Below are 22,508 nucleotides of genomic sequence, written 5' to 3'. Positions count from 1 at the left end.
GGTGGTAACAGAGCATCCCCAAGAGAGGGTCCTGGATACATAGATAAAATAACCATCCATGTTCACAAAGGACCTCTAATTGCAAGAGAGTTGCCACCCAAATTAGAGTAAAGTTGCAGTGTAAACTATTCAAGTGGACAAAACTTTTTTTTTTTTTAGGTACAAAATAAAGCAAGCAACATCGCTTAGAACACTTTGGTAAAGATGTAGCGAGTAAGAACAAAGGAAAGGAGAGCAGCTCCAAATGGGAGTAGATGTCAGACAGATTCCCTCATTGGTAGCATTCACGTCATTGCCCACAAACCCGACCTCCAAACCATGTAACAGCTATGACTGTTTCTCCAAGGTAAGCTTCTCAGGTCTTCTTGGACAAATCTACAAAAATAACAAACCCCTGCTATTCTCAGGCCCTCTTTCAATTTTATTTTTCAACCTAGCCATACCATCACTCAATATATTAGGTCTTTGTTTTATATGATGTATTTATTTACTCATTGGCTTTACTGTCTATCTACCCCCTCTAAAATGGCAGCTCCGCCGGGTAAGACTCTATTTCACTCACTGCTTTCTCCTTAGTGCCTAGAAGAGTGCCTGCCATATATAGACACAATGTATTCTTGTTTGGTTGATGTTTCTGAACAGCTTTCTGTCCAGCTTAGTTCATTCTGTGGTCTTGAGAAGTAGTCCTGACCTCATAAAGGGATCGTTGAGGGGCTGCCACATAACAGGCTTGGGAGCCCCCACATAAAATCATTCTTGCTGTGGGATGAACCTTGTCAACCTCATAGTTCACACATTGACTTGTACCTATGGCTGAGTCCCTGCCTTAGTTACCTGCCTGGTACTCCAGTCTCCCTAGAACCAAGCTTCTCCTTATGGGATGTTTTGTATGAATGGAATTTGGTCCCTGCACTATGACCTGGGAACTATGGCAGTGGCTACTTGTTAACAGAATTCCCTAAATACCATTTAAGAATTACCTCCCTATGTTTGCACTCTTGTTGTCTTCTATTAACACACTGCTTTCAGGTAAGATCCCTTCCCTATTCTCACAATTCCCCCTGTATAAGCAACTATTATCTGCAACTATTGTGTCTGGCTGCTGGATAGGACCTCATTCCACCCTCTTCAACAAGGTGCTTCCCTGCATTGCTTACTTGACCCTGAGGGACAAGTCTAGTCCTAGAGTACGGTCCCTAACAGGCTGCCCCATCCCACTAAAATCTTACCACACACAAGGCATTGGCATCGAGCTTGGGAAATGATTGTTTCAGGACAACTCATTGTTTATTATGCTTTTCTTCCTGGCTGAGAACATTGAGCTGGATGACTTACAGGGAAATAAAGAAACATGGACCATCAATATGAATTTGTTCTGAAAAGACATTTTTGGAGAACCTTCTATGCTCCGCACACTAGAGCAGCTAGAATTAATGAAGTATATAAAAACAGCTAAAACCATCGACTGAAAAACAGCTCAAGGAAAGACTATACCTATAGCTATTTTTAAAGAATATGGAGCAAATGGAAAGTTTATTGAAAAAGCAGCAAGAAGTGGGAGGAAAAAAACAGAGAGAGGATATTTCAAGGTAATTTTACAGGATTTAAAAAGAGAAATGAATGAATAAAGGACATGATTAAGTGGTGAGAACTGTAAACGGTAAATATCACATAGAAAAGAAAAGGGAGGTGGGGACAAATTATCAAGAAGGTGGCATCTGATGAGGGTTATAGAGACTAAAAGACACTTATTTTAGAAGTTTGCCTTGAGTGTGTTGCTGCTTTACAAAGACAGAGAATGCATAGAGAAATCAATGGATGCTTATGAAGTTCTTTAGTAAAAGAATTCATTTGAGAATCCTGGCAAGAAAGAGCATGGAAATACAAAGGTGAGTTTATTTTCCTACTTCTAAGCAGGTCTCATTCTTGACTCCCTCTCACCTCACTGAACTCACACATCAGGAAGATTCAGGAAGATAATGAACTCAGCAATCAGGAAGGGACATGAGGTCACCTCAGGAATTCTCAGGTATTTGTGAGTCCAGGCAAATCAGAAGGACAGCATCAAATATTAAGGAACAACTCACCATTAATCCCGAGATAATTAAAACAAACTCAAATTAGTAGTCCATTGAGGTCGTAAATGTACAAAACAATCAAAGGGAACCTAGCTTGGTCCTACATTACATCGATCTTCTTTGTTTTTGTTATAAAAGTCTGTTTTGCATCACAAAGCTTTTCATATTAGTTACTATTGCTTTTGTTAACTACACTGTACCCTGCTTTAGCAAACCTGATTCACAAAGTTCACATACCTTTTGAAAGAGATTTTACATAATGAGCTTCTTTAAATAATCTTCTAAATAATAAGACGCCTTTAAAACACTGCCCATTACTAACACTGCTAGTAAAACTGATGGTCAGGGAGACCAGCTAACTACATGGGAAGATATTTATCATATAACATTGGATAAAGAAAAATGAAAGGGCATTCTAATTATAACCTTATAAAGAAGATAAGCATAGATAATGCTGGAAGGAAATTTAACAAAATTCTAACAGTGGTTGTGTTATGGGAATAAAGTTAGGGACAATTTTTTTATCTCATACATTTAGCAGGAAACAAATTTATAAAAGAAAAAATCAATTTTTTTAAATGTAAAGAAAACTTTCAAAAAGCATAAAGTGAAGGCATCTAAATGAGTAAGGAAATCATTCTTAACTGCAAAGTGAAAAGCTACATTAAAATTTTCTCAAGTTTTATTCACTTAATTCATAGGTATAAAGGCAATATGTCTAAAAAGCCATTACTAACACACTCTATGGCTGTCATAATCAAAATCTTTCCCTTTAGGAAACATACAAAAGAAAATTATGAAAAGATAAGATTTTTTACTTTACACTCAGGCTAGAAGTTCCTGACCTTTCTTAAAAAGATGAAATGGAGTGGCTCTATCATGTATCTCTGAAGAGCTGTTCATAACTATCCAAAAGATTCAGGCATTGTTCTCCTTACCCACAGTACCTACGGTCTATAAAGTTGCAGTGAATACAGAATTAGTGAATACTGAACCATGGCTCCTAGGGGAAGCAAAGGGTTAGGTTCCTGCAAGCCTTTGGCTATAACGTTTTTGTCAACCAGTCACTACATAACCTTGTTTTCTGTATGATTCTGCTTAAGGACACCTTCTTTAATCTACAGTTGAACTTAACCACTCGGCCACGGGGCCGGCCCCCTAGGACACCTTATTTAATATACAGTTGATTCATTAACAGTGAACTTACGGCCAATAAACAGCACTATAACTCATGCTTGAACAAAGCTTATCTAACATGCATTTTCCCCATAAGGCACATCACAGCATTCTTGTGCTTAGGAACACCAGACAGCACTTTAGCACTACATATGGGGCCATTTTAAACAGTGAAACCGCACACCAAAAAGGACAAAAATGCAAAACATGTAGCACTAATAGATTACAAAAATAACACGTGTTTATGGGGCTGGCCCCGTGGCCGAGTGGTTAGGTCTGTGCGCTCTGCTGCAGGCGGCCCAGTGTTTCGTTGGTTCGAATCCTGGGCGCGGACATGGCACTGCTCATCGAACCACGCTGAGGCAGCATCCCACGTGCTACAACTAGAAGGACCCACAACGAAGAATATACAACTATGTACTGGGGGGCTTTGGGGAGAAAAAGGAAAAAATAAAATCTTTAAAAAAAAAATAACACGTGTTTACAGTAGAAGAGCTGAAACAAGGAGGAGCATTGCCTTGTTTGACGTTAGCTGGGAACAGCATGTCCAATAACTAAATTTTTTGCTCCTCTGCACATTTCCTCAAATGACAGTAAAAACACTATGAGTATTCATTGTGGGGTTACAAATAAATTTTAGCACATGGGTAAATTCGCAAATATGGAATTCACAAATAGTGAGGATGAACGGTACTAAGAACACTGGTTGAGAAAACACATATTAGGTGACAATGAAATTCCTTTAACACTTTGAAAAACATTCCTTGGAAGCAACTAAGGATCTTATTAAAAACTAGAGGAACATGCTACTTCAAATCACAATATTCATCTTGCTTTAAATCAGATTTGGAGAACTGTCCTCTTTGTGGTAGGGCTGAGGGAATGCCATGCTTTGTCTTATTGTATCATAGTATGTTGATTCATGAAGCAATAAATTTGAAAAGTCTTACTAAAAGTTTCATGAGAAACTAAGTAAATAATAGCAAAATATAATGACAGGTGGTAAGTGTTTTCAGTATGATAGTATTTTAGGTGTACATACATATAATGGGATAACAAAAACTTATATAGACCAATTCAAAGATGAGAGACAGAAACAAGAGACAACATATATAAAAGGTCCCATTCCCTTGATCTCCAACACACACATCCCTGTATTTTAAGTGAAAAAGAGTGACATATGGAAAACTGGGCAAAAGATATGAATAGCATGTCATTAAAAAAGTAATAAAAATTGCTCAATAAAAGAAAAAGACTTTAAAATCTTACCTTCATGATAGGAAAGAGTAACAGTAATGACGGCCTGATTGCATGAAAACAGGCTTTCTTCTCACTGATGACAACCCTCTACATTCTTTCAATTAGTATTGAGATAATTTGGCAATCAGTCTGAAAACCTTAAAATGTGCCCACATATTTACGTTCACACTTCTAGGAATTCATCTTATATGAATCATCTCAGCTTGATGTAAAGTTACAAGTACAAAGAGGTTCACAGCAGCATTATTTTAAGTTGAAACACCCTGAATACCAATGACGGAGGACTGGTTAGGTAAACATATATCCACACAAGCGAATGCAATGCAGCCACTGAAGATGTGGTAGAGGACAGTACAAGGACAGGGAAAAGGTACATAGAAAGGGAAAAAAGCAGAATATGTCACAGTGTCAATTATACTAATACTAGTTTTGTCAAAAATACTATATTACATATTCATTAAAAAAGCATCTGTATATATAATTTGATTTGTTTCTGTCCTTTTCTATGTCTTATGTTGATTTAATAATTACCTTAACACAAAGAAAAAACACTACTTAGCAAGCCACTATGAGTCAACCCAATTTCTTCAGGAAGCCCATATGGATATGTTGCTCATTTAGGAATGAAACAATCATTATTAATTACTAATTCTCTGGCAGTGGGTGAGGGGGCAGCATGGAGGGAGAAGAAAGAGGATTCACAATGTCTTCAATCTCCTGAATCCACTGGGGTCCATCCCACCGGACTACACCTCACCATTATAGTCAAGAAATCGGAGACCTTCACAGTTCGAGGCTTCTGACCTTGTTCTACTGAATAATTTTCCTAAAATCACTCCCCACATCTAGCGATTCCTCTACCAGGCATTATTTGGAGTCTAAAGCAAAACCTCAAAAATAATAATAGTAAAACTTTCAGATGCCTTGATTACTGTACCATCATAAGATAATTCTTAAGATTCAGACATTAATCTTCTTAAGACCTGACATTAATCCTGGCCATTATCTGACCACCTTCTTAGAAAATACACTATTTTCTAATTGTCAAATTCAACTACTTCTGTTCTTAATGAAGTAACATTAAGAGAAAAAAAAATCCTTAATTCTTCCAATAATTACATATTATTTACAACCTATATGACATTATAATTTGATTAGTGGTCCATTTCTCTTTAACAATTTAAAAAGGCTTCTCCATACAGGATTCATAATCAATTACCGAGCATGTTGGGACCAATGATAAAATTTACTAAAATATCCCTAAGCCTGTTAAATTCTTTAAATCACATACCATGAAACAAAATAAGGCACAATAAAATCTGAAGATCTTTGAAAAATTTTGAGAAGCAGAGCAAAGAGTAAAAATCTTATTTTTGATTTATTTCTGAGACTGTCAGCAAGGAGCATGAAAATAGATTTAGAGTGTTCCATTAGGGATGCTTTGAAAATATGGTAGCTATCAGACACACTGATCATGTGGAAGATACGGAACCAACTGCCTTTGCCAGGACTCAGCTCTTACTGGGAATTATTGGCAGGCAAAATGGAATGAGTGTAAGTTGGGCATGGAGAACCAGACATTCTTGGAAACTTGGACCAAGTGGACATCAGGAAAGGAAATGCAAAATTAACATTTATGAATTCACGACAGTACAAAAACCACAAGGAAGGGAAGAGAAATGAGCCAGGGGTGGATGGTTTTCCATTTTCTAGCTAAAGGTAGCTTAGTGTTACCTTAAACAAGGGGCTATTCTAAGTAAAAGATGAAGCCAAACCCAGGTTACAAATTCATAAGCACAAAATCATTTCCATTCTTCTCAGACTAGACGCTCAGGTAGGCTATCACCATAAAGAATGGCTGCCTGGACTTTTAATCTTTTCAACTCTATATGAAAAGTAAACATTGTTTTCAAACAGGCCTGTAAAAACAGAGATGCAGGGTTGTCATTCCAAAAATAATGTTCATGTTGTGTAAAGTATTGGGTATTATATTTGAAAATACATCCCTATAAGAGTCCTATTACCCCAAAAAATATTTCCTTGCAGATAAGGTATTTCAGCAAATACATGTGGTATGTAATGAAATGAGTTTTGCTTCATGCCTCTGATATAAGCATGTATATATGAGAAAAAGAGGATATTGTGTTTTATATTAAAATAGACTTTAAATGTACGATAATTAACAATATGTAAGGCATTTAGCACATATTAATCTAAAAACATCTATTAAAACTTAAGGCATCTGCATAAACCCGATCCTGAAAAGACAGCATGCAGTTTTACCTCTCTGGCCTCAAATTCTAGAGACTTTTGGAGCACATACCACACAGCTCAAAGAGCTGGCCTCTTCGCAAATTTATACCAAATGGTATTTTTGTGGTTCTTTCAAACACGAATTGAATCCTCCCTTTATTAAATTGTGTTTTCTTGCTTGTCTGAACAGAGAATCATTGCAAGCTACTGAACATTTACACATGTCATCAATTTCAAAACGACACATGCAGTAACACTGGTGTCAATGAATCTGTTTCAGACACCTCCCATTTCTGTAGATAAACATTTACTCCCTACTGTTTGAATAATTCTAATCGTAAGCTTTAGAAATGATAATGGAATTGAACACAAAAAAACCCCACAAACTAAAGTTTTCGTTGTGTTTTAGAAATGTTTGCCAAGTACTTCCACATATATTATCTCAGCTGATACTTAAAACAAAGTTTGGGGGTATTACTTTCATGTCTACTTTAGAGACTAGGTGACAGAAGTTTAAAGAGTAGATCCAAATAGTTAATAAATATATGAAAAGGTGCTCAACCTCATTAGTCATGAGGGAAAGGTATTAAACCACAGTGAACACTACATCTACCAGAATGACTAGAATTGAAAAGACTGTATCAAAAGTTGATGAGGGTTTGAAGAAACTAGAACTCCCGCACACGGCTACGAGAGTGTAACCTGGTACATCTAGAAAACTGTTTGGCAGCATCAATTCAAGCTGAATGTATGCCTACCTTATGACCCAGAAATTCTAGTTCCAAGTAAATACGCCACAGAACTGTGCTCCAAAGGACATGTATGAGAATGTTCACGGCAACACTATTCATAATAGTTGAAACTGAGAATAACACAAATGTCTATCAACAGAAGAGGATAAAAAACTTCTGGTAGAGTCACACAATAGAATACCATACGGCAATATGAATGAGCGAAATACTGTGACTTAAAATATGGATGAATCTTAGAAATAAAAGTTAAGTGAAAGATGGCATGCACAAAAGAGTATATATTGTATGGTTCCATTTATATTAAGCTCAAAACCAGGCAAAATAAATCTATGATATTAGAAGTTAAGATAGTGGTTCCCTTTGGGGAGAAAGCAGGATAGGAGAAGAAATGGAAGGGGCATAAAGGGCTTCTGGGATGGTGGTTGCCTTAGTCTGTTCAGGCTGCTGTAACAAACTACCACAGACTGGGTGGCATTTATTTCTCACAATTCTGGAGGCTGGGAAGTTCAAGATCAAGGCACCAGCAGATTCAGTGTCTGGTGAGAGCCCACTTCCTGGTACAGAGACAACCATCTTCTAGACATGTCCTTAGATTGTGGAAGGGGCAGACAGCACTAATCCCATTCATGAGAGGTCTACCCTCATTACCTAATTACCTCCCAAAGGCCCCACATCCAATTCCCATCATATTGAGGGTTAGAATTTCACCATGTGAATTTGGGGGGGATACAAATATTCAGCCCATAACGCTGGTGACGTTCTGTTTCTTGTTCTGGCTGGAGGTTGCATGGGTATGTCACTTTGTGATAATTCATCAAGCTACATACTTAAACAATCTGTATACTGTTCTACATGTAAGTTATACTTTAAAAAAAATGTTTATTAAAATTTTTAAATGATACTCTCATATGAAATTATTGTCTCTCTAAATGGGAAGAAGGTATATGTATCTCAATTCATGTAATAAAATAACCCCTCTGAGGTAATAAATACTGTTATTATCTCCATCTTATAAATGAGGAAATAGAGCCACATAGAAGGTAAATAATATGCCCAAAGTCCCACAACCAATAGGTGGTAAAGACAGGATTGGAACCCAGGCAGCCTGGCACCACAGCCCATTAAGAATCCCTACCTTCTTGAACCAGTACTTGGTGCTTATAGAGCACAGTTCTTCCTGGACATTTAAAGGGCTCTGAAAACATGACTCTAAGTTTGATCTAGACCAGGAAGTACAAATCAAGCGAGGTGACTTCACTAATACCAATCATACGTGATGGCTTTCCAAAATCAGGCCTCCAGAGGGCAGCAGATTTGCTTAACTCTGGCCCATAGAGTTGGGGTTTCTATCGAGATTCATGTCAACTGTCTTTTCCTTTTATTCATTTACACAAAATGTTTTACACACTCCAGATGTTCTACTCATTTTCTACACCTTTAGAATCCTAAGTTTAGAATTAGAAATAAAAGCCAAAGCATGATTCAGGAAAACAAAAACCTAAGGATAACATTCTTTACGGTGTTTTTCCTTTAAATGTATTCAAATTCTTTATAGATTACTGCAAAATCCTACTTCTACTTCCTATTTTATATCATTTTACTCCCTATGATTTGAAGAATACTAGTGTTTAGAGTTCTGTAAGTTAAAAATGATGACTATCAGGTCAGATCTATTCTACCACCAGCAGAACAAACTCTATTACCTTTCTCTCATCTCAAGCCCAGCTGGAAAATAAGAGAATTATAAAATATTTAATGATACACTTCATGTGAATCCAGTTTAGTAAGTGAGCTATCTTGGAAAGACTCTTGTTTCAGACAGTTTAGCAGAGGAACTCCATTTCATATATATTACAGACAAATAAGGAACACATTAGTCATAAAGGCACTCGTGTTAGGTCCCAATGAAAACCAGCATTTGGGCTAATAGTCAAGCAAAATAAATATCAGTTCCAGCCCTATGGCTGACATTAGGAATAGAAATATATGTCAATCCATAATGTTTTTCTTAAATGATGATGTTTATTGCTTGATCAATAGAATTAGTTTGTACAGATGACAAACAAGTAGTTGTTAGTATCAGTTGATTTAAGTTTAACAACAAAGGCCTTCTGTAATTTTGAGTTTCAGTGTAGTCAACTGACTAATCCTTATATCTAACAAGAAAATCAATACCTTTGAAATAATTAGCTTTGGGCTCTTGGGAATATCTACTTCTGGGCAGCTGGATGGGGCTCTGCTTCAAATAATTACCGCCAGAACTACAACCAGTTTCCTTGCAAAATCAAATCAATTCATCTATACTATGTTTTAGCCTCTGTTCTCTGAAATCTGTGAAACAATGCCAGGATTGAAAATACCCATTACATTTCTATGCTTTTTAACTGGCTTGGAAATTTCAAGATTTGGAAAATGTACTGTGAGATGAGCTATGCATTCATTTTCCTGATATAGCATGGGAAAAATAAAGTAACTCCCACACACCTTTATCTACCCAAGATGACGGCCAATCTCAAAAAAAGTTTAAATACGCCAAGCATTTGAAAATATTCCACAGGGTAAAGTCAAAATTTTTGAAGACGTTGTTTAAAAAAAAAAAAGGCTCTGCAAGTGATTTTTCATTCCCCTCTTGTACTTTTGTAAAATTAAAATTCAAGATCAGCCGCTAAGAAAAGATATTCCGAAAAAAATGCAATGATTGTCCTGGTAGATTTAATCCCTTCATGGCTCTCTACTATTCTGAGCACTGAATTTCAGCAGACACTAAAAGTTCAGTATTTTATTACAGTTGCCTGTCCTTCGGGTGCTTTGTGGTTCAAGCAGTTTAAAGAGCTGTGTGTTATATCCATGTTATTTACAGATTTCAATTAGGTTGAAAATCTCTGGGAGGAAAATGATTCTTCTCTTAGAAAATAATAGGAAGAAGAGATAAATGAATTAATAAATGATTAGGGAGCCACTGATAAGATTCCTACTTAAGCAATGAAAACAAGATACTTATGTAAACAGAAAAATCAACCCCTAAAACTTTCTTTATGGCTGGCTGTCTTTGGACTTCAATGACTTTGCTATTCCTGAACAGCACTGGAGAACTGAAGAGAAGTAGCTGATTATACCTTACCATTTATTTTGTGAATCAGAAGGAAAAGAGTTAGCAAAAGCTGACGATTACCAAATATCAAGTCATAATGAGAACAGACAAGCATACTACTAATATATAAGACGAAATTTTATGCATGTGATCCCATAAAGGCTACTGCCAATAGCCAACTTATTAATACCAACTTATTAATAGGAAGCTTCCATACTAAGTTCAGACCTCATTTGTTTAAAAAAATACCTGGTATTTTTTTTATTCATGATTTTCTTAGTGATGGTTCAGATTTCCCATGTCTTCATACATGTCAGGAACCAACAGAATATATTAGATACTCTAATAATATCAAGATAATGACTCTCAAATAAAGCTCAAAATCAAATGGTTGTGGCATATACTCTACCCCACAGAACTGTTAAGAGAATTCGATGATACATATCGGACATTCAAAAAATTTTAGTCTTTTCCACAAAACAAATGTCCACCTAAACCTCATTATCATAGACAACTGAGTACCTACAGGGAAACAGCATACTGATATTTAAATTGATTAACTATTTAGTGAATACTGACTATGCACCTAGCATGGCTATGACAGCTGCATTCCAGTAAAGACGCACATGAAGCAACATTATATGCACTGGGAGCATATGTTATAAACTGTAACATAGGTAACTTAAAAGGCATAGAGAAGGAGGCGGAGTCATTATTTTCCAGTGATATATAATAATATAATCCTATAATTTTCTTCCGTCTCCAATCGTATGATAACACTTTGAGCATCCTTACAGAAGCAAAGTGAGACTGTGTCCTCTCTAAATCATGGAAGCTTAGGATTACTTGCTCCAGTGTAAATTACCCAAATTAACGTTTCATGCCAACCAATGTTTCAGTGTTTGGTGCACTATACCCTTCTTATTTCCTCTCATCTCCCAGAATTTTGTAAGCACAGCCTCCGAAATAAGATCCTGGGGGCACTTATAGGCCCTTCTCCCAATACGAGTTAAATCATAGTGTAATCCCACGTGATAGAAGGCAAGATTTGCATTTGGGGCTGCAGAGTACATGCGTTAGCTTATTAACTCTTAGTAGCAGGAACAAGGTAGCTCTTGATGGTGAGAAATCGGAACATTACACAATCTTCCTACAAAGAAAGAGGTTACCTTAGGATCAGCAGTCAGCAATTTGAATGCCTGATACACTTGAGATTCCTTTACACCGCCACCAAGATCCAAGAAGTTGGCTGGCTTCCCACCATTCAGGAAAATGATATCACAAGTAGCCATGGCGAGTCCAGCACCATTCACTGTAAAATGCAAATGGCACACAAGACAGGATCAATTTAGCAACAGGAAAAGGTGTGTGAACTTTTTCCCTCCCCCATATTGCCAAAAGAGAACTCTGTCACGATCAGGCCAATTTCTGCCATTTTGAATTCCATTCAATCAGATAAGTTCATAGATTTTTTTTTTAGGATAAAGAATCAGGAAATGTGCATACAAAGAACAAACAAAAAAGACCTGGGAATGGGTAGAAGGATTTCTTGAGAAATTAAATCATCTGAGAAACAGAAAGAAAGGAAGAGTTTAAGTAACTAATCAATTTGGGCTAGTGGTAGAGGAGGGAGTTTCAGGTTCTGGAAAGAACAGAGTTCAAGAGAATTGGGACAGAGAGAAAAATCCTATGAGAAGCTGCTAGGGCCTATAAATTACATTCTTTTTAATATCCTTTAAGAGACTCAAGTAAAGAATGATTTTTTGCTTGCTGAGAATATGTTCTTTTGAATGTGGCATCCCTCTGGGGTTGAACCACAGGGGTACCAACTTCAAAAGGGTTCCATACTTTTTTATACTTAGTGCAACCATGCACATTTATATGTTCTCTGGATAAACCTAGAAAACAAATGAACAAATAACAGCTTCCAAACAATATTCCTATCCCCCCCATTCCTCTTTCAAATTAATATAAAAAATGTTCACTAGCACCCTGATCATTAAAACTAGAACCAGAATGTGACAATATCTTAGGTGCCTTTCTTAAGAAACCAAGCAGACTTTCATCATCAAAATTTTTATTTTCCAGAGCTAAGTTGATCAATTGCACTTCTTTTGCTTTTTATACTTAATTATATGAAATTACCTTCCTGGGGTTAGAAAGCAAAAAAAAAAAATCTTCTGAACACAGCAAAACTCTCAAGGTAAAGTATCCTTCACTTTTTCTGACCCTTGGATTCCCCAGACATGCCTATAAACAGTGACCAATTTAATTAAGTCTGGGGCAACTAAAATAAAAATGGTTTATATAGGATCTTAAAACAACTTGAAATTTGTTAATCAGAGCTTTTGAGGCTACTAATTTGGTCAAATCATGCACATTCCTACAGAGGCTACAATGAATCTGTATTTAATTGGTTCTAAACACATCATTATATAGTTCTCCTTTCTAAATACTTATAATACTGAGAGCACATTAACTTATCATGATCAAATGATGTGAGTGACCTGGTACATTACGGTTACTGCTCTAAAACAAAGCAAGTGCTTTTGGTATCACTTGTAATTGGATACCATTTTCTACTGTATTGATGAGCAAACTATTGGATGAGGTCTGTTCAGTTCTGAATATAATGATACTGTTGGTTTAACGAGCTACCAATCTTTTTTATTTTAATTCCATTAAGATTAAGACCTCAGTTTTCAATGCAACAAATTGGTTACACCAGAAACACAGAAGCGTACAAATCTCAGTACACTAAGCTATGGACAATAACAGAAATTGTATTGCCTCTAGAGACCTATTCTTATCTCAGCTGAATAAGCCATTTTCACAAATCTAGATGAGTATGATGAAATCAATTGTTTTATTAACAAACTGGCTTAATGGATGAAACATTTTATCGTTTGATTATAACAGAAGCTGAAACTTGAACATAATGATTAAAGTACATGTTCTCTTCTACTTCCTCTGAGAAAGTAATTTTATCTTAACCCCAAAGTTCAGAAAAGTTCCTGGCATATTAACATTGACTGGAGTAGCAAAGCTTCCGAGTTTTACTAAGCAAAGTTTAACTGAGATGCTTTAAAAGAGTGGTTCTCAACTGTGCTGATTCTGCCTACAGAAGATATCTGGCAACGTTTGGAGACATTTTTGGTTGTCACAAGTGCAGCTGCTAGTGGCATGTCAAAGCTGGGGATACTGCTACATATCTTACAATGGGACAGGGTTAGGCCCCTCAGCAAAGAATGATCCCACTCCAAATGTTAATAGCGCCAGAGTTGGGAAACTCTGCTTTAAGCCAGTGACCATTGACCAAAAGGAACTTTGAGAAGAAACCAGAATGGTTTCCTAAAGCTTTTGGGCTACAAATAACCTCATATGTTTACTTGCTATTGGGAAATAACATTTCAGAAATCAGGGGTGCTTAAATTCTGCAAAAATCCACAAATCATTCTTTTGATATACTGCTTTCTTACCAAAGCAGGCAATGTTCCCATCCAGTCCTATGTATTTTAGATCATATCTGGCAGCTTCATTTTCAATGGGCTCATTCTCGGATTTGTCGTCCATAGCAAATATGTCCTTTTGTCGGAATTCTGCGTTGTCATCAAAGTTTATCTTGGCATCAAAACAGACAACTAAATAAAGGGAAAAAGGGACATACATGAATATCTCTTAAGGATCTATAAATTAAGTTCTCCAGGCTGGCAGGCACAGGAGAAAGAAAAGTAAGATATTATCACTTTTTCTCATGATACAGGCAGGAGAAGCTTTTATGGCTTTCTTGACCTTAATTTAAACTTCAGGGCTACAAAGACAAATATGACATGGTCCCTGTTCTCAAAGGAATTACATACTAATAAGACCATAGTAATTTATCTCTGTTGGCTCTGTTCAATAAAATAACAAGTAAGTTGCTTCACTCATTAAAAGCTACAGATCACTACAGTTACATACAGCTTTGATTTGCCATTTTTATTACATTTCTTACTTTTAGTATTTAACCCCTGATCATCACCTTTTTCTTCTATGCAAAGAGAGACTAGACAAAAATGCTATTCCTGTGGTCTTCCTTTGTCCTTCTTCTGACATCACAAAGTGAAATTTTCATTTAATCAGTGTCCTCACTAATATTTCTCAAAGATTTAGTGGAAAGAACACTGGGCCAGAATCAAGAGGGTTTTTAATTATTTAATTCTTAACTAACTCTGTAACCTCGATAAAGATAATCTGCTTCCTTTCTGGGCCTCAGTTTCTTATTTGGAAAATGGAAACCACAATCCCTAGACTGCTGGTATGCTTACTTTGGGGTCTGCTGAAACTAAGACCATCAACCTGACGTGAGCCAGACCATCTTAGGAGACCAAGAGACCAAGACTAGTCAGTTACAACGGAAGGTTGCCAGGCATTATCAGCACTGCTGTGTCCAGCCTCTGGTGCTGGTAGAGATCTCCAACTCTCCTATTGGCCAGGAGTCCTGGACACAGTGAAACTCACTTGGTGATAGGGATGGACCACAGAGCACTTTCCTGTATGTACAGATCTTCGACATGTACAGAATCAGGGAGAGACTGTAGTGGGGAGAGGTGGTATGCTGGTTTCTGAGATCTGTTCCCTTTTATCACACCACTTAGGGTAGAAATCAGCTGTCTATGATGACATTTCATAATAATATTCTATTACTTTACTTGGGTTATTGATAGGTAGAGATTTTTGACCAAGAATTTAGAGATACTACCCATTCTCCTCCAACATTGCTCATAGGCACCTAACTCTTGAAAGGGAAACCACCACCCCAGAATATTTCACTCACAACCAATGCCCATAGTCTGTTAATCCCATTTGCTTCCTATGAAGAGAAAATATTGTTACATTACAACATCCTAGGGTTCAGACCCTGGGTAGAGGGTTTTTTCCAATGGTCTCTCTACCACAATAGTCAAGCACTCTGATACAAATCTGTGCAGAATTGGCATATTAATATCTAAGAATACTCAGCGTAAATAGAAGTCCAAACCACAAATCACTTAAAGTAGCACTGACTGACAAGAGAGAATCTTCCATGAAGTTAATGGCTGCCTGAATCCTCAGTCTTGCCACAAAACATCCAACCACTCGACCCACACACTGTGAATACGTGGAGCAAATGAGTAATTACTTTCCAGAATACTGAAATCTTAATGATGGAATCCTACAATTACTGACCAGTGTTCTCTGCTTGCTACAATGGCATTTTCTCCGCAGTTAATGACCTGTATAATAATCGATAGGAAAGCAACTTCATTCTTGGCTTTCCGCTGGGTTTATAAATACATTTTAATTAATTTATTAGTAATTTTAGCTCCTCCATTACTCATTGGCAAGACTACTTTAACTGAGGCCTTCAAAATGAGCGGGCAAAGGCTATCAAATTGACTTCCTAAGTGAAGAGTTTCAAATAAAGTGATTCTTGGTCAAGATCAATAAATTAGTAAATCAAAATAAGTCCAGGCTGATCTTCAACCCTTACAAAGACTACAGTTATAAGCTACTTGAAAGAGAGCATAATTAATGGATATGTATGCAAAGTTCAGAAAGCAGTCCCACCTAAATGCCTGTAAAGCTAGATCTCCAAAAGCCGCTTTTTCCTGAGGTATGATGCATACGCCAAGTACAGAAGTGAGTCCACTCTTTGGTGACTACCTTGACAGAACTTTAGAGTTAAACCAAGGCCTGAAGGTAGTGACTGTGGGATAAAAGAGGTATCTACAGGTAGGACAAAAGGTGTATCTACAGGTATCACTCTTGTGGGCTAAAAGGTGTACTGACAATGGGCCCTGGCTAATTTTCTCCCTCTGTAAATCAAATAACCTAACTAGGTCCATGTATGTTATGTCCAAGTGCTTTGGGAAGTTAAAAACACTACATAAAGAGGAAGTAAGTAAAGGGTCTTAGGAGTTAAGAAGGGTGATCCAAAACTGACTTGCCACCCTCAAAGCCTAAATCGTTTGTTATTTTGGAAGGAAGAGAGGCGAATAAATGACTTTAAGGAGATACGTGGGCTCTCCTAGACACATCCGTGCTATAACTGCTCAATATTTTAAAAGTAGTCCCTAATATACAAAGTATCTTCCTGCTTTACTATCTCAGTTTATAATGTTGCATCACCTAAAATTTCTTCCTTAAACTTGACCACTTAATGTAGACTCTGACATCAAAAATGTTTGGTATGAACTACAGCTCTGGCACTTCCTAGCCAGGGAGCCATAACCTTTCTTAAGCCCAGTGGCCTTGTCTGTAAAATGGGGATCATAGTGTTTTCTACTGCATGGCGCTGGTGGAAGGAGAGACTATATGCAAAGCACTTGGCCTCACAAACAGCTGGCACTCACAGGTTATTCTATTACCACTGCCATCCTCTACATGCACAGTGCTTCTTACAGGTTCCCAGCGCTGCAGCCCAGGCTATAGGATTCTCCTCTCCTCCTGCCACTAAAAATGACCTGTACTTTGTCCCATTCCCTTGTAATCTCAGACGTCTGTTTAGAGTAAAGCTAAACTAATGTGTATTAGAGTTTACATATGTACTAGTTATCTATGGTTTTCAATCAAATGCCATCTTGTGAATACATAAGAATTTTCCCACAGGAAAGATTTTAAAGGTTGGCATTTCAGGCTTTGTAATTAACGGAGAAGGAGAATTCTGCATAAAGGATGAGGGTGAAAGAGATGCCTTTGGTGAATCTCAGATCACACCACATCTTTGCATACAGCCAAGGTGGCTAAAGATTGGTATAAAACAGCCCCAAATGAGAATCTAAGTTAGGAGGTGGCAAAGTATGACCCTCAGGCCAGCTCATTGCCTATTTTTGTAAATATATTTTTACTAGATGTGGCTACACACACTCATTTACATATTTCTATGGTTGCTGTCTCTAGACAACAGCAGAGATGAGTAGCTGCAATAGAAACCACATGGTACACAAGCCGCCAAATATTTTCTAACTGCCTCTTTACAGAAAAAGGTTGCCAATCCCTGCCAAGTCACTGTTCTCATTACATTTGTATCCTGCTTTAACAAGTGATGTAATAGCCACAGGTGTATTTGTTACAATGAAGGAGAAACTTAGAAAAGTGCATCCTACAATCATGAAAACAAAAAATTGTAAGAGAATACACAAAAACTTGCAACCTGCAGAAAAGGAAGAGCTTAATCCCGGATTATTGATTGACTTTTCTATGCTCATTTCCCCCTGAAGACCCCTTCAACTACACTTCTATGTCACCAGCAGGGGAATAAAATAAACTCGCTTGCTCAAACTTAGGCTTTTTCATTTAATAAAACAACAAACTATGGTAAAATACAACTTTGGAGGTACTGAGCTCGGTTCAGACATTAAGATTTTCAATGTCACATTAAGGAAACCTCAGTTCTATAGAAAATTCATCTCGAACAAAGGCCGTTCTGTGTACAAAGTGGGTGAAAAAACACACCTTTTAATATTTATAAAACAATTTTCACCATCAAAAGCAAATTGTTACATGCTTGATAGATTGTACAAATGAATTTCCCTTCTGAACAAATATCAAAGAAGGCTGCAGTACTTATATTCATAGAGTGTTTTTGTTGTTTTGTTTAGTGGTGTGAGATCTGTGAGCCACTAACAACCTCTATGAAGAACATGACTGGGCCTCTGACCCTCGAGTTTTAACAGAAGAATGTGTCACTGAATTAAACAAAAGAAAAATATATTTCAGAGGGGAGACTCACACATAAAAGAAACACAGAAACAGCAGGATATAAAATTGTCATGATTAGTTTGAAAAATAATCTGTCTTCAAGCAACATATTGCATTTGATTTGTGATAAATAAACATAATGCACTATTGAAACCCGCCTTGCCAAGATGGCCTTTAAATGCTGATACTTTCAAATTAGTCCCGCTTCCCATTAAATATTGATGTTCCAAGAGTCATATACTTTTTAGAACTTTTCTTTAGTTGCTGTGAAAAGAGAAAATAGATACGAGGCGGGAGGAGGGTTTAGGGGGAGGTAGAGAAATGAAAATGTTCTTGAAAATAGAGTCTTGTGTTTAAAGAGAGAAGCAGAGAGAAACACCCACCAACAACATGGGCACTTGCTAACACGAAGCAACAGGGTAGTTATTTAGGGAAATTAATCTGAAGCAAGAAAGGAATTTGATGTGCCAGTTAACTTTGGATCATCCAGCCTTAATTCTCATGGAATCTTGGCCAGATAGTCACTGATTTAAATTGGGTTTCACTCCTTTAGCTCAGTGAATGGATTTGGGCTCCAACTGACAAAGACGCCTTAGAACAGGAATTCTTAATCTCAGGGTTATTGACATGTTTGTGCAAGATCATTCTCTGTTGTGGGGGGCTGTGCTGTACATTATAAGATGTTTAGTGGCATCCTTGGCCTCTACCCACTAGAAGCCAGTAGCATTCTGCACCCCAAGTTGTAACAAGCAAAAATAGATATGAACTAGACTCACTGTGGTGATCATTTAGCCATAAATACATATATCCAATCATTATGTAGTATACAGCAAACTAATGTGTTACATGTCAATTTTATCTCAATTAAAAAAATGTCTCTAGACACTGTCAAATGTCACCTTGGGAGAAAAAATGTCCACTCTCCTGAGAAATATTGTCTTAAAGACACCAAAGAAACGAATCTGTGTGCAAGCAGATCTGGTTGAAAGTGGGAAAAAATAAAATAGGACATAAAATCTCACCATGGTTTGCAAAACAAATGAATAAATGGATAGGTAGATAAAGATAACCTTTCTTCTAACTTGGCCACAGGTTTCATGAGTGAATTCCAGGACTGCAATTGGACAAGCAAAGAAAAGAGCTAATTTGTCTTTGACTTTGACTCCATTTCACTATAAGTTAGGTCATTCCGGTAGTCTTGTTTTGACTCAGTATCACTTTTTCCTTTGAGAAACTGCCTTTCTCCTACACCACGTGGTTCCACATGAGTGACTGATCTAGACATGGACACGTGACCCAAGCAGGACCACTCAGAATCATTTGAAAAGATTGCTATGGTTGCTGGAGGAAAGTGATGAGAACTGGGAGCCATCTTTGCCGACAGCTCCAGAGAGCCCAGCTGACAAAGAAGCTGAGTCAGAGGCAAGCAGAGCTGGAAGACCAGAGAATTCCTGATTCCCTTCACGCCTAAAACTTCCCTGTTATGTGAGTAAAGTCAGTACCCCCCCTGCCAGGGGGGGCTTTTTAACAAAAACAAGGCTGGTATATGTTTCTGTCACTAACAACCATTATAATCCTAATAGCCACTAAACCACATCACAGACAGTAGTGCCAAATCATATTCTTTGAATCAGATTATTAATCATATTGGCAAAAATAGTTCTTGGACTGTACTTCTTTCTCCACACCAAAAACTCCCCATGCATAGATGTTATCAAGGCCGTTACTCTTCATTCAACCAGATATCATCTGTTGTACAAATATATCACCACTTTGAGGAAGATTAGCCCTGAGCTAACATCTGCTGCCAATCCTCCTCTTTTTGCTGAGGAAGACTGCCCCTGAGCTAACATCCATGCCCATCTTCCTCTGCTTTATATGTGGGATGCGTACCACAGCATGGCTTGACAAGTGGTGCCATGTCTGCACCCGGGATCCGAACTGGCAAACCCCGGGCCGCCAAAGCGGAACGTGCGTACTTAACCGCTGCACCACTGGGCCAGCCCTACCTTAAATCTTTTTAAATGTTCCTCATCAAACAATGAAAGACAGAGGAAATTCTGTCACAAAGACCCTCTGCAACGAATAAGTTTAAAGTAAAAATGTTTGGCATGATGCCATGCTCTTTAAAGTTCTTAATTAAAAGTAATTATTAAATAAAAATTTTAATGTGAAAGGTTACATGTTCCGCTATTACTGATCTAAATGGAAAAATTTAAATATTCAGATTATAAATATTAAGATTATCAATACCGCTAAGATATAAATGACTGGTTTTACAGCTCCAACATAAAGGATTGCTTTAGGGGATTGTGACAATGATGAAGATCAATTTGTACATTTGGTCATTAATCACCGTTTCCTAATTGGGTTTAATTTAACTACTGTTCATTAGAGTTATAAACCAACACACTCATTTAATTGTGATTATAATTCAATAGCTGAATTTTTATGGTACAATGAACAAATTAATAGCTAAAGATAATTTTGCTCTTAAAAATATCACATAAGACTTATGTTTTAATGAACTGTATACATGGCATGTATTTTATGATGATTCTTTCCAAAAAGCTGAACAATTTTCCTTTCTCTTAATAACTACAAAGAAAACTTCAGATTTCGTGAGGTTTTACAGATACCCTCTAGGACAAGGTTCTCGCACCCCTGTTCCCTGCTGCCAGACCACAATCTGACGGACAACTTCCCCAAGGGTTGAATGAAAAGAGTGCTACAGCCTGAGTTTCATCACACTCCATGGCTGAAATTTCCTCTTTTTTTATGAATATGAAATAACCCGGGTCCTTGTGCATTCTAGTTTGAAAAGCAATATATGACCTTTAAGAACTTATATTGAACTTGCTTCTCTTTCATTTCTTGGACTTAATTATCAGCCACTCAATCCTACAGGAATTTTGACTGGAGACTCAAACAAGATTCTCAGACTGGAGACTACTTCTAGATCATTCTGATGAAAGCAAATTAATCGTTTAAGAGGGACAAAAAAAGAGAGGAAGGCAAGTTACTATGGCAGTCTGGCATAACAGAATCAACATACACACTGAACTGAGAGAGACACGAGTTCAAACCCCAGCTCTAGTAACTAGCTGCCCCCGGGGGAGTCACATTAATTTTTCGATCCACTACAAAATGGGGATAACAACTCCTAATTTTGCAGAGGGCTGTAAGTAACAAAAATAATAAAAATGAATATACAGTCATCCCTTGGTATCCACAGGAGATTGGTTCCAGGACCCCCATGGATACCAAAATCCACGGATGCTCAAGACCCTTATATAAAATTTGCAATATAACGTATGCACATCCTCCCCTATACTTTTAAATCACCTCTAGATTACTTATAATACCTAATACAATATTAAGTGCCATGTAAACGTTATACTGTATTATTTAGGGAATAATGACAAGGAAAAAAAAGTCTATATCTTCAGTACAGACACAACCATCATAGGCCTTCTGATTCCCAGCTGTGGATGCAGAACCCGCAAATATGGGGGCCGACTGTATGTAAAAGGTTATCACAGCGCCTGGCGTATGAGTTCCAAAAAGAGTTATCTGCCCCTTCATTTCCTCTCTCTATGAAGTACTGATGATTTTACAACCAAATAGAATTTTCTTTTTTTTAAGATTGGCACCTGAGCTAACATCTGTTGCCAATCTACTTTTTTTCCCTCTTTTTCTCCCCAAAGCCCCCCAGCACATAGTTGCATATTCTAGTTGTAGGTCTTTCTGGTTGTGCTATGTGGGACGCCGCCTGAGCATGGCTGGATGAGTGGTGTCATGTCCGTGCTCAGGATTCAAACCAGCAAAACCCTGGGCCACTGAAGTGGACTGTGCACACTTAACCACTTGGCCAGGGGTCAGTCCCCTCAAACAGAATTTTTAAAATATTTATGAATAAAGGTAGCTTGCTTATAAATGACCTATGATAGGTTTTTATCTGGTGGTCACTGTGTAAACCATGAAATATATTATTTTAAATGGCTTCCTAAATATGAGCTCTTTTCCTGTCCTAATGTAAAATCCTTAAAAAAACAACAAAAAAAGGAAAAAAATAAACAAACATGAAATCTATACCTTTCCTGGACTACTCTTGTCCTATCTGAGATGAAGAACTACATTTTATGAATGTCAGGGACTGGCCTATTTTGTGTCTGA

At 37.3% G+C, this 22,508-nt stretch overlaps 1 protein-coding gene across 1 annotated transcript in view; it reads right to left on the bottom strand.

The window, feature by feature from the left end:
* SUCLG2 (succinate-CoA ligase GDP-forming subunit beta) overlaps positions 1 to 22,508 on the bottom strand; it is a 258,302-nt gene that overhangs the window by 88,175 nt on the left and 147,619 nt on the right. Inside the window, exons 8-9 of the mRNA XM_044754403.2 lie at positions 14,090 to 14,251; positions 11,780 to 11,922 (exon numbers count right to left, since the gene is read on the bottom strand). Of these exons, the coding sequence (XP_044610338.1) occupies positions 11,780 to 11,922; positions 14,090 to 14,251 (305 nt within the window). The remainder of the gene's footprint in view (positions 1 to 11,779; positions 11,923 to 14,089; positions 14,252 to 22,508) is intronic.

Source organism: Equus asinus, chromosome 21 (assembly GCF_041296235.1).
Source record: "Equus asinus isolate D_3611 breed Donkey chromosome 21, EquAss-T2T_v2, whole genome shotgun sequence".
NCBI lineage: Eukaryota > Metazoa > Chordata > Mammalia > Perissodactyla > Equidae > Equus > Equus asinus.
This window is presented reverse-complemented; position numbering and strand designations above follow the sequence as displayed.